This window comes from Narcine bancroftii, chromosome 5 (genome assembly GCF_036971445.1).
Source record: "Narcine bancroftii isolate sNarBan1 chromosome 5, sNarBan1.hap1, whole genome shotgun sequence".
NCBI lineage: Eukaryota > Metazoa > Chordata > Chondrichthyes > Torpediniformes > Narcinidae > Narcine > Narcine bancroftii.
Genome location: NC_091473.1, coordinates 222,535,270 through 222,548,772, shown reverse-complemented (window position 1 = coordinate 222,548,772; position 13,503 = coordinate 222,535,270). Strand labels below are relative to the sequence as shown.

The 13,503-nt window shown below is 46.0% G+C and overlaps 1 protein-coding gene across 6 annotated transcripts in view; it reads left to right on the top strand.

Annotated features, from left to right (window-relative positions):
* The first annotated feature begins 224 nt into the window (after positions 1-224).
* The window catches only part of LOC138764932 (transcription factor ETV7-like), a 98,087-nt gene continuing 84,808 nt past the window's right edge, over positions 225-13,503 (top strand). The window contains exons 1-2 of one of the 6 annotated variants that reach the window (XM_069941399.1): positions 225-346; positions 5,141-5,267. In XM_069941399.1, the coding sequence (XP_069797500.1) occupies positions 5,159-5,267 (109 nt within the window). In that variant the 5' untranslated portion in view covers positions 225-346; positions 5,141-5,158. Of the gene's footprint in view, positions 347-1,174; positions 1,622-5,140; positions 5,268-13,503 lie in introns of those variants that run through there. The other 5 variants (XM_069941401.1, XM_069941402.1, XM_069941400.1 and 2 more) reach the window with 5 other exon arrangements.

Sequence of the window (13,503 nt, the reverse complement as noted above, 5' to 3'; positions counted from 1 at the left end):
TCTATCTCTGCCCTCTTTTCTCCAGACAGACAGCCTTCTGTTAACTGGGGAGCAGTAAGTGTCCTTTATTAGGCTTTTTCAGTTGCATTCTCCGCTAAGAATGCGCCTGAAGAAGCAGAAGCGTCCCTTTAAATTGCAGTACAGGTGGCAACGTTGAAAGCACAGCGCTGGCCACCTGAAAGGACAGCTGCGCCGGGATGCGCATTCCGGCTCCTGTCCCTTGGGCTGTCAATTCAGGATGGCTGGGCTGTCAGCGTGAGGTCCCCACACTCACAGGGCTGGAGTGGCCGACGGGGGAGGAGGCTGGAGCACCAGCGGGGGAGAAGGAGGCTGGAGCGGCTGGCGGGTGAGTACGGGACAGCCCATGCCGGCTGCCCGACAGTGTGGAGACTGAATTCGTGAGTGGGGAGAGAGCGGGGCAGCGGGATCAGTGTGGGGATGTCCCCCCGCTTACAGCCATTGCTGGCCGCCCGACATCGTGGGGACTAGGAGAGGAGCTGTCAGGCACTGGCCAGCTGACTGTCATCTGAAAGCAGCCAGCTAAAAGCGGGGATGTGCTGCGGGGATGATCCCTCTCGGAGGAGGGTTACCAAACTCGCCTTGCAGGCACCTCCTGCTCATTCACGTGGCCTTCCCACAGCCGCATTTTGCCAAAATATGCGGCTCTACAAGCGGGCCAATTGGCCTCCTGAAAATGCCTATTCTCTCCACTTCCCCTTTTATGCCTCCAGTGACTTATTCTCCGCCCTCACACACCTCGCAATAATTCAGCCTTACGTGGAAACGCGCAGAAACAGTCCCACTGATTCGCACACACAGATGCCGTATTTAAAAAAAAATCCTATCAGCGACTCCCAACCTCCTCACCACGGGACAATTTTGGTCATCATCCGACCAACCTGCACGTTTCTGAGATTTGGGGCGGAACCGGATTAAACCCATGTGGTTCCCGGGGAGAACGTGCAAACTCCACACGGTCACCCTACCCAGCAGCGCCGTTCGCCTCTGTGTGTCTGCAGATGTTGCCTGGTCTGCAGTTTCCCCAGCAACTTCTGGTTTCATTTTGAGTTGAATCTTCTTGTTCCCAGTGGTATCCCCCCCCCCCCCTCCCCCCTACAGCTAACCTTCCATTTCTGAAGATGCGACGTATTTAAGATACTAGTGTATTTATTTTAATGATTAACTGCTCTGGTTGCAAGTTGTTGACCGGTTAGAAGTTCTGGCATTTTTAACGCGTCCAGATCCGGGGAACTAGGTCCATTCCCAGTGAAGCAGTTCGCTTGAAGGCGTTTGACCTGTTCTACCTGTTGGATGGTTCGGGTGTCGTTCCCTGTCGCTCTCTCACACGCCTATTCTCCAGATCCGGTGCTTTCGATTTTGTTTCCCGGAAGAATTGAGCTGCGGGCGATGTGACTATCGGGAGAGGAGGTTTCGCTCTTTCTCCCTGACTCAGCTCCCGGGTAATTCGGGAAGTTGCTGTGCCGAAGCGAGAAGCCCCCGGCCATACATACATATATATATTATATATATATATATATAATATATATATACTTTGGTTTGTTTTGCTGCTGGAAGCTGCGGACGAACCATGACAGCTTGTGAGCCGGCTCCCCGGCTCAAGGTGAGTGGTGAACCCCGTCTCGATCAGTCGGACCCTCCTCCGCCTTGTGTTCCAGCAGGACCCCTGGCGCGGTCCCTAGAATACTACCCTCCAGGTTTCCTGCCCACTCCCTACTCCCCCTCCCGCCCCCAACCCCAGACAGCTTCCTCTACGCCCTCCCTGATATCCTATCTCCGGTTCCTCCGTAATTACATTCTCGCTCCCCTGCACTCCGGTCTCCTGTCCTCCCCCGGCACATTATTCCCACCCCCCTTCTCCTGTCCTCCCCCGACACGTTAATCCTCCCACCCCCGCCGGTGTCCTATCCCCCCGAGACGTTATTCTTTCCCCACCCCGTCTCCTATCCCCCGGGACAATAATTACAGTATCCTCCACCTCACCGGGCATTACCTCTCCCCCCCTCAGGGAAATTTTTTCCTCCCCACCCCCAGGAACGTTATTCCCCCCTTATCCCCGGAACATTATTTCCCCCTCCCCTCCCCCCCCCCCCCCCCCATCTCCCGTCCTCTGGCCCTGGGAGTTTGTCCTCAGCCCCCGGACCCCAGGAGCTGATCCACTGTTCCCGGGAGCTGCCGCCTGAGTACTTCGTGAGGGCTGGTGTCAGTTCCATGCCGCAGAAAGCTGAACTTCAGCCACTCTTGTCCCACCGCGAGTTTCTCATTGAAGGTAGCCCGGGGGCCGTGCAACAGTTCGCTCGTCCCGCCTCAGCCTTCGAAAACCAGGCGGGAGCGAGAGGCGAAAGGCGGAAGACGAGGCAAGGAGATCCTACTCCGAACAACTTGCCATTTCCGATCCGATTCCCGGCCCGGCAGGCTGAGGCCGCCGGGCACTCGCCACTCAGCCCACTGATGATGCCCCTTTGCCAGGGTTTGTAGCGAGACCTTCTCAGAGGCGGGGATTGCCTAAAAGCTTCTCTTTCATGAATCAGGGAGTCCTGGAAGTGCAACTAAAATAAATCGGCTGCATTTTTCGGGTTTCCCCCCTGACATAGTTATCACATTGAAGAATACACAAGATTGATTTAGGATCTGCAATACCACCGTGATTATTCTTGGACATCTTACCTACTGAGTTTCTAGGGGTGTGGGTTCTGTTGACTAGTTGTTTAAGATGGGCAGTTAGAACAGAGAACACCACAGCACAGTAAGGTCCTTCGGCCCCTCGATGTTGTGTCGACCTATATATATATTATTAAACCCTCCTACTTCATAAACCTCTCTTTTCATCCATGTGCCTGTAGGAGTCTCTTAAATACCCCTAATGTTCCAGTCTCCTCCATTAGCCCCTGCAAGGCATTCCAGGCACCCACAGCTCTCTCCGTAAAATAAAATGCTCCCCTAAATATTTCTGCCTTCACTTTGGACACATGTCCTCTTGTGTTTACTACTCACACCCTGGGGAAAAGGTGCTGGCTGTCTACCCCATCTATGCCTCTCATAATCTTGTAGACCTTTATGAAGTCATCTTTCTTCACTCCAAAGGGAAAAGCCCTAGATCTGCTAATCTTGCCTCGTAAGACTTATTTCCAATCCAGACAACATCCTGATAAATTTCTTTGCACCCTTTCCATAGCTTCCACATCATTCCTATAATGAGGTGACCAGAACTGAACACTATTCCAAGTGTAGAGTTGCAACATGATCTCTCAACTCTTGAACTCAAGCCCCTGACTAATGAAGCCTGGCATCCCATCAGTCTTCTTAACTATCCTATCAACCTGCACAAGAGATTTGTGGATTTGAACCTGAAGGTCCCTCTGTTCTTCCACCTGTTAAGTATCTGACCATTAACCTTGTACTCAGCCTTCAGGTTCGACCTTCCAAAATTCTTCACCTCACACTTACCTGGATTGAACTCCATCTGCCACTTTTCTGCCAAACTCTGCTTCCTGTCTATATCCTATTGTAACCCACGATAATCTTCAACATGTCCCACAACTTTTCCAACCTTTGTATCATCTGCAAACTTACTGACCATCTTTCTGCCTCTTCAGCCAGATGATTTATAAAAATCACAATGTAATGGGGCCCCAGAACAGATCCCAGTATGGATCCGATGGTAGTTGGACTGAGTGGTGGAACCCTGCAGAGGAACACTATGTCTCCTCTCCCTGCTCTCCATGGGTTGACACAAACGATAGCACTGCAATTTCCACCTTGCTCTCAAATTCACCTGGACCATCTCTGACACATCCTGTTTTGGACCTCTCTGTCTCCATGTCAGGATATTTAATATACCCACTGATTCCCACAGCTACCTCGACTACACCTCTTCCACCCTATCTCCTGCAAGCAAGGCACCTCTTTCTCCCAGTTTCCCTGAATTTGCTGCATTTGTTCTCAATATTATTTTTCAGGCTTCCCTCCTTCCATAATTATCATATTGAAGCAATCACAAGATTGATTTAGGATCTGCAATACCACCGTGATTATTCTTGGACCTTACCTACTGAGTTTCTAGCACTTTCGGAACATCTAAGTTGCTTTGACCAATAAACTGTCAACTGGTATTGATCAGCTACCATCCTTTCAATGAATCTTAGCAAAACCAAGATGGGTGTAACTAAAAATTACCAGCAGCCAACAATCTTTTACACACTATTCCTTGGACATGAATATTATTGGCAAGACAAACCTGGGTAATGTCAGAGTAACATCAGCTCAATGTTTCATAGTTTCATGGCACATTTGAGAGTTATGCCTGTAATGGAACTCTGATCACATCCACAAAGATGGGAGGTTTCCTTTCCTAAAGCATGTCTATGAACCACAGCAGCTTCATGCTCAATTGCATGACTGCAACCTTTTTAAACTGAATTCACATTCTCACACTGCTCAGGTGAGAACTGAAATTGTATTCTCTGGATTATTAATCAGCTGCATAACACATTACAATACTATTTTCCTAAGAACTGTGTGAGTAATGTGAAAACGATCACATTGTCTTGACCTGAGGAAACCCTGGCAGTTTGAGTGACATGTGAGAGATCCAAGTGCAGAAAAACATCCAGACAGCCCTAGTGATTCATTACTTTTGGCTGCTGGCCTTTCTTTGCTGGCTGATAACTTTGCAGCATTCACTCTGAATACTCTAAGGAAAAAGACGGAGCCATAGAGACATACTGGCTCTTTACCCCATTTAGTCCACACTGTCAACTACCTATTTGTATCAGTCCTACATTTTCCATTCTCCCAACATTACCTAATATTGTGATTCTATCCCACTTACTTGCATGTGAGGGGATATTTAGAACAGGGAGTGTTAACCTACCAACCTGCACAGCTTTGGGGATGTGTGAGGAAACCTGATTAACTCATGGTCACAGGGAAAATGTGAAAACTCCACCTGGGCAGCAGCCAAAGTCAGGATTTCACCCTGGTCCTGAGCACTATGAAGTAGTGTTAAGTGCAGTTGCGCCACTGTGTGATAATATTGTAACCGTGGCTTCTATAAAGTTGCATTTGTTTGGTTAAATGAACTGTAGGTGCTTTTGTCAAATTTGCATATTTGTTTTACCAGCAGGAGCAAGAATGTACTATGCCTCCCTACAGCTCAATAGCCTTATCGCCTCCAGCTCGGTCCAGATCAGTCACTCCTGTGTATAGCAGTCCTCAGGACTATCTCAGTCGTTTGCCCATGAAACTGAGTGAGTACCATTGTGCAGGTGGAATCCTTGATGTGTCTCTGAAAGCGGACAATACCTTTATACTAATACTAATACCAGGGGTTACCTGAGAGAGATGTATACAGTATAGAACATTACAACACAGTCTCTTCAGCTCATGATGATGTGCTGCCCAATAGAAACCTCAACAAATTAAATCTTCCCTACCTTGCAGCCCATAGCCATCTATTTTTCTTGTATGCATGTGCCTGTCTAAGAGTCTTTTAAATATCCCTATTGTACCAGCTTCCACCTCCACCCTTGGCTATGCATACCAGGCACCCACAACTCATTGTGTTTTTAAAAAAAACCTCCCAGCCCAGACGACTCCCCTAAACTTTCTCCTCTCACCTTGAACAGATGTCCTCTGGTATTTGCTGGGTAAAATGTGCTGGCTGTATACTCTATTTATGTCTCTAATAATCTTGTGGACCTCGGATAAGTCACCTCTCATCATTTTTCACTCCAAAGAGAAAAGCTCTAGCTCTCATAAGGCATGTTTTTCAATCTAGGTAACATCCTGGTAAATCTCCTCTGCAACCTCTCTACAACTTCCACATCTTTCCTGTAATGAGGGGATCAGAACTGAACACAATATTCCAAGTGTGGGTTAACCAGTTTTATAGAGCTGCAATATTAGCTCATGACTCTTGAACTCCCCTGATAATGAAGGCCATAAGCTTTCTTAAACACCCTATCAACTGGGGTGGCAACCTTGAGATATCAATGGATTTGGACCCCAAGGTCCCTCTGTTCTTTCACACAGTTAAGAATCCTGCCATTATCCATTGACCAGATATCTTTGGTATAGTTTAGACTGAAACAATTGTTGCAAGATAAAGTAGAACGGTACAGGAACAGGTCCGTCTGCCCAGCCGTCTGCACCAGTCAAGATACCCAAACCAAACTAAAACTCTGCTGCTTGGACCTGATATATATCCCTCAGTCCCTTTCACATTCATGTGTCTATCTACAAGCATTTAATTGCTCCTTTAAGTTGCATCACTTCACACTTATCCAGATTGAATCATCTGCCAATTCTCTGCCCAACTCTGCATCTTGTCTATAATCCTGTTGTAACGTGCGACCACCTTCCACAACTCCTCCAACCTTCACGTCATCTGCTACACCTCCAACTTTCATGTGTAAAATCATGAGCGGCATCGATAGAGTGGACAGTCAGAATTTTTTTTCTCCAGGGTAAGAGTGTCGCACACTAGAGGTGAAAGGGAGGAAGTTTAAAGGAGATTATTGCACTAACAGTGGTGGATGCCTGGAATGGGTTGCCAGGAGTAGTGGTGGAAGCAGATGCAATAGGAGCAATTAAATGCTTGTAGATAGATACATGAATGTGAAAGGGACTGAGGGATATATATCAGGTCCAAGCAGCAGAGTTTTAGTTTGGTTTGGGTATCTTGACTGGTACAGACGGCTGGGCAGATGGATCTGTTCCTGTACCGTTCTACTTTATCTTGCAACAATTGTTTCAGTCTAAACTATACCAAAGATATCTGGTCAACAGCTTTGGAAATAAAGATCATTTATATCATTATCCTCAAGCTACTTCAGCTCATCATCCCTTTGAGATTAGGTCAGCCTCCCATCCACAAGCCTGGGCGCTGAAAAGACTGGCTGAGTTGCCGCAGCATTTCAGTGTTTTTACTATAATCACAGCGTCTGCAGATTTGTGTGTTTCACCCTGTCATCTAAAACTATCCTCACTGATCCTGTTGATGCACTGCTTCGGTATCCAGGGTCCTGCATTGCCTGGTACGCACAGGAGACTGAAGATGCTGGAATACGGAGCAACAAGCAATCTGCTGGAGGAACTCAGTAGGCCAAGGAGTGGGAGAAAAAGAAATGTCAATGTTTTGGGCCAGAACCGTTCATCAAGACTGAGAGTGGAGAGGGGAGATGGGTAGTATAATAAGGAGAGGGTGGAAAGGTTTGGACATTATTTTTCATCCCTCCCTGGTTAACCAATCCCCTATTGGCTCCTGTCCAACCCCCTTCCCACCCTGTCCTGTATGCTGGCTACCTTTCCTCTGCTTTCCTAGTCTTGATGAAAACTTCAGGCCCAAAAGATGACAATTCCCTTTCTTCCACTGATGCTGCTTATAACCGAGCGAACAGCATTGCCTTCCTGTCAAGCAACAGCTAGATCTCAAAATTCTCACCCTTGCTTTTAAATCCTTCCATCGACTAAAATTTACCATCTGTTGCAATAACCTCAGGCTATGATTTTTCATGATTTAATTCCTTCACCATTGGCAACATTAGTCTCTGGAAGATGTAAAAGTCTGCAGATGCTGAAAATCTGAAGGAAAACAGACAATGCTGGAAATGCTCAACAGGTTGGGCAGGACCTGTGGAAGGAGAAACAAAATTCAGGTTTCATGTCAAAGACCTGGGAAAGATAGAAATCAAGTTAGTGAGGACACAAGAGACTGCAAGATCCTAAAATCTAAAACCAAAACAATCTGAGGGACAGGCAGCATCTGTGGAAGGAAATGCTCAGTCAGTGTTTCAGGACTGACGACAGTATTAAAGAAGAAAGAGGGAGGGATCAGTAGGTGAGAGGGTGTGAGATGATTCAGAAATGGAGCCAGGTGGGGGGAGCAGGAGGAGTGGTTTGGGAGACAGGGGCGAAAGCAAGAGAGGTGGAAGAAGATGTAAAGGGGAAATAAGGTAGATGGACCCAAGAGGGGAGAAGGGGTGGATGAAGGTAGAGGCAGCTGCTGAATGGAAGAGATCGATGGAACCAGGTAAGAGAGGGATGGTGATAAGATGAATGATGGGCAAACGGAGAACAAGAAGGAACTGCGTAACTGGGGACTGGGAGGGGGAAGGAAGGAAAGGTGTGCGTAAAAAGAACTAGGTGAATGAGAAAGAGTAAGAAAGGGAGCAGGTTACTTGAAATTGGAGAATTCAATGTCCATGCCATTGGGTTGTAAGACTACCCAGGCAGAACATGAAATTTTGTGCTGTAAACGTGCATTTAACTGCATCCTGGCAATGGAGGAGGCTGAGAACAGACGAGACACATTGGAATGGAAGGGAGAATGGAAATAACAGGTTGTGTTAAGTTGCAGTGAAACAAGAATGTCTACAGATGCTGTGATTGTAGTAAATGCACAAAATTAATGGAGAAACTCAGCAGGTCCTGCAGCGTCCATAGGCGGCAAATATATATACCAACATTTTGGGCCTCAGCCCTTCATCAAGGTACAAGTTGCAGAGAGGTTTGGAAAGCACAGAGGTCGATGAGGGTGGACAGAGCAAAGGAGGTAGACAGATATCCCTGAGGAAGGGAGGAGGAGACCCTCATTGAGATTTGCATTCCAGGAAGAGAAATGTGAAGTTGACAGTAAATGAAAATGAAAGAAGCAGCTGATGCCAGGAATCTAAAACGCAATCAGAAAATTCTGGGACCACTCCGCAGCTCACGCAGTATCTGTGGAGAAAGACGTTTCAGGTTGTAGATCCTACCTCAGAACTGGTAAAGGGAGAAGACAAGTCAGTTTTAAGTTTCATGGTGGGGAAGGGATGAATAGGGCAAAGATCAGATCCACTGTGGGTGAATTGGGCAAAGGGGACTTTATGGATACTCTTGGAAGTTACAAATGAAACCTCTCTGCCTCACTAACTGTTTACCTCTGATCCCTCTTCGGAACACACCTTTAAAGTTTACATCAGCAGACCCCTATCTCTTTACACAGTTGCTTTGAAGCAACTTCCGGGCATTTTATTACATGAAAGTTACCATACAGGAAGCAAGTTGTTGTTGCTGTGTGATGTGCTATGTAAAATGGAATGCACTTCCTTCTGCATGTTGCAAACTATATGCTGAACGCATGTTCCGGAATGCACATTTTTGATACAGAGTTTTGGCATCATATCTAAAGTCATATGATAAAATGAACGTAATGGACTCTGTGGAAATTCCAGGATTTTCCTTGGATTCTGCACATTGCACAAAATTATTATAGTGTTAGGTCTTGTTAGGACTTCGGGCTCTACGTTCTGCATGGTACATTTTGGAAGGCAGATATGCCACACCTGAAATGAATGGAGGCAAAGGGGAGAGATGATGAACACCATTAAGGACTGGGCAGAAGAACACAAGGAGTTTGTCACATCAATATTCAGCTGTACCTTCTGGGGAAGGGATGGCTCCTTGGGGGAAGTGCAGAGCAGTCAGAGCCAAGTCTAGGATACTGGATGACTTGTATGTGGAATATCTTGAGGTGGAAGATCTAGTGAAAGGAGATTCAGGTGTTGTGGAGTGATTGGGGTTAAGGCATCTTGCCTCTTTGCTGCCAGTGTGAAAGGGGGAAGTGGCTGCAAGAAATTCCAAGGGAGTTTGCTGTTCAGATGGGCCCCAATGACATGAGCAGGAAGAAGTGCAAGGATTTAAACAACAGAAGCAACAAAATTTAAAGAGCTAGAAAAATAATTTATGAACATGACCTGAAAGATCAGACTCCTAAAAAACAAACTCAATCAGAAACTCATTGAAGGACTTGCTTTGCACATTATTTATCACTGAATTTTTTTTTAATGCATTGCATAGTTAGTTTGTTTGCAGTTCTTTTTTTATATGACACTTATCTCTTTTGTAAACGTACCTTGAGTACAGTTTTTTGTGCTGCCGATAGGTAGAAATCCTGCCTGGCTAGCACAAAATAGGATCTCATGGTTGTAAGTGATGCCGTGTGTGCACTTTGACAATAAACCTGAACTTTGAACTCCCTGGAGTCCCACTAATGCAAAGTTCTAGTGAATAGGAGGATGGTACCGATGAAATTCCAGCTGGGGAGATGGTGCGTGAGAGAAGGTTTTCGATCACAAGACCATTGGGACTGGGTGTAATGGAGATGGGAGCTGTACAAACATGCCAAGAGGCCTTCACTATTGGTTGGTGTGGAGGGCGAGTAGTCGGTGAAGGTTAGTCTAACTTACCACATCTTGGATTTGTAACATTAGAAAGGATGCTTCCCGGATTTGAGGAATGGAATTATAGGGGAAGGTTAAACAGTTTAGGACTTTATTCCCTTGAAAGTAGAAGAATGAGGAGAGATTTTATAGAGGTATTTAAAATTATGAGGGGGATAGACAGAGTAAATATAGGTAGGTTTTTTATACTGAGGGTAGGAGAGATATAAACCAGAGGACATGGGTTAAGGGTGAAAGAGGAAAGGGTTAGAGAGAAAATTAAGGGGAACTTCTTCACAGAATATGGAACAAGCTGCCAGCTGAGGTGATGAATTTGGACAGGTACTTGGAGGACAACGGACTGGGTTCAAGTCAGTGGGACTAGGCAGAAAAATGGTTCGGCACAGACTAGAAGGGCCAAAGGGGCCTGTTTCTGTGCTGTAATGTTCTATAAACAATGTGTACAGAGAATGGGATTAGACAGACACTGTAATGGATGGGATCAGATGGTGAGGGAAGGCAGCGGAACTTTACTGTGGAGGCACAAGGCACTCTTCCACCTGCCTCACAGTGGGGGCTTGATTCACCATGATGGACTGTGGCCGCCCTTCCACCTGGCTCACAGAGAAGGCTTGGTGCACCACGCTGGACACGGGCCCCCTGCAATCCCATCTGCTCTAGAGAAAGGGTCTCAGACGTGTTTCATCCATGGATGGTGCTGAGTACCTTCTAGCTTCCCTTTGCTTGCTCAAGATGTCAGTGTGCATTTGTCTAATTGTACAGTGTGGTGAATAAGACTGGTGGGTTGTTGAACTGAAGGTGCACATGGGAAGATAATTTTGTGGTAATTACAAAGGCTTTGAAAATCTTCCTACTATCTTTGTGTCATCAGCAAACTTGCTGATCCAATTCACCACATTATCATCCAGGTTAATGATATATACAACAAACAACAATGGTCCCAACATGGATCCTTGAGGCACACCACTAGTCACAGGCCTCCAATCTGAGAAGCAACCATCCACTACCACCATCTGTCTTCTCCCACACAGCCAATTTCAAATCCAGTTTACAACCTCTCCATGAATATCCAGTGTTTGAACCAAGCTCCCTGTGGGACCTTGTCAAAGGCTTTACTAAAGACCATGTAGACAACATCCACGGCCCTTCCCTCATCATCCTTCCTGGCAACCTCAAAAAACTCTACAAGATTCGTTAATCACTAACTGTTGTGATTTTTTAAACTTTATCATTACCCTTTTATTTAAATGTTTATTGATTAAATGTATGGAAAATTTTTAAAATAAAATATAAAAAAAAAGATTTGTTAGACACGACCTATCACGCACAAAGCCATGCTGACTGTGCTTAATCAGCCCATGACTGTCCAAATACCTATATATCCTGTCTCTCAGAACTCCTTCCAACAATTTACCCACCACTGACATCAGGCTCACTAGCCTATAATTACCTGATTTATTTTTGGAGCCCTTTTTAAACAAAGGGACACATGAGCTACCCTCCAATCCTCTGGCACCTCACCCATGGCTAGTGACCTTTTGAATATATCAGCCAGGGCCCTTGAAATTTCTACTCTGGTCTCCCTCAAGGTCCGAGGGAATATCATATCCGGCCCAAATGATTTATCTACCTTCATTCGCAGTAAGGCAACAAGAAACTCCTCATCCTTAATCTCCATCTGTTCATCATGATTCTCCTTTTTATTTCCCTTCCTTCCTTATGCGCCATGCCAGTTTCCTGAGTAAATACTGATGCAGAAAAAAACTGTTCAAGATCTCCCCCAAAGCATGAGGCTCCACACATAGTTAACCATTCTGATCTTCAATGGGATCAATTTTACTCTTAATCTTCTTTGGCTTGGCTTCGCGGACGAAGATTTATGGAGGGGGTAAAAAGTCCAGGCTCGTTTGTGGCTGACCAGTCCGATGCGGGACAGGCAGACACGATTGCAGCGGTTGCAAGGGAAAATTGGTTGGTTGGGGTTGGGTGTTGGGTTTTTCCTCCTTTGCCTTTTGTCAGTGAGGTGGGCTCTGCGGTCTTCTTCAAAGGAGGCTGCTGCCCGCCAAACTGTGAGGCGCCAAGATGCACGGTTTGAGGCGTTATCAGCCCACTGGCGGTGGTCAATGTGGCAGGCACCAAGAGATTTCTTTAGGCAGTCCTTGTACCTTTTCTTTGGTGCACCTCTGTCACGGTGGCCAGTGGAGAGCTCGCCATATAATACGATCTTGGGAAGGCGATGGTCCTCCATTCTGGAGACGTGACCCATCCAGCGCAGCTGGATCTTCAGCAGCGTGGACTCGATGCTGTCGACCTCTGCCATCTCGAGTACCTCGACGTTAGGGGTGTGAGCGCTCCAATGGATGTTGAGGATGGAGCGGAGACAACGCTGGTGGAAGCGTTCTAGAAGCCGTAGGTGGTGCCGGTAGAGGACCCATGATTCGGAGCCGAACAGGAGTGTGGGTATGACAACGGCTCTGTATACGCTTATCTTTGTGAGGTTTTTCAGTTGGTTGTCATCAGGGATGCCATGGGGTTAAACCAGACCAACCTCGAGTCCCAGAAGAATTCCATGGATACTCGTCAGATGCAACACCAATAGATACAAGATAGATACAGGATTCCTTTATTGTCATGTACTAAGAGTCTGGAAAAACAACCAACTTACTCTTAATATACATATAGGAACCCTTCAGGTTTACCTTCATGTTTTCCTGATTTCATTCTTGAGAACTTTCTTGCTTTTTTTGTATTCTTCAAATATCTCATTCGCTCTTTGTTGTTTATTCTTGCTATACATCTCCCTCTTTTTCTTAACCAGATTGCCAATATCCCTTGAAGACCAGGGTTCCCTATGCCTGGTCATTTTGCCTTTAATCCTAACTCTTCACTCTCAAGATTTCTCCTTTGAAGGCGATCCACTTACCTATAACACCCTTGATATAAAACAAAATATCCCAATCCACTCCTCCTAAATCCTTTCTCATTTCAACAGAATTTGCCTTCCTCCAATTTAAAATCCCAACATGAGGACCAGACTTATCCTTTTCCATAAATAACTTGAAGCTAATGACACTGGACCCAAAATGTTCACCTACACATATCTGTCACCTGACCTGTCTTGTTCTCTAATAGTAGATCAAGTAATGCATCCTTTCTCGTTGGTACCTCTATATATTGTTATAGAAAACTTTCCTGAACACATTTCACAAAGTCCAAGCCATCCAGCCCTTTTACTGTATGGGAGTTCTAGTCAATATTTGGG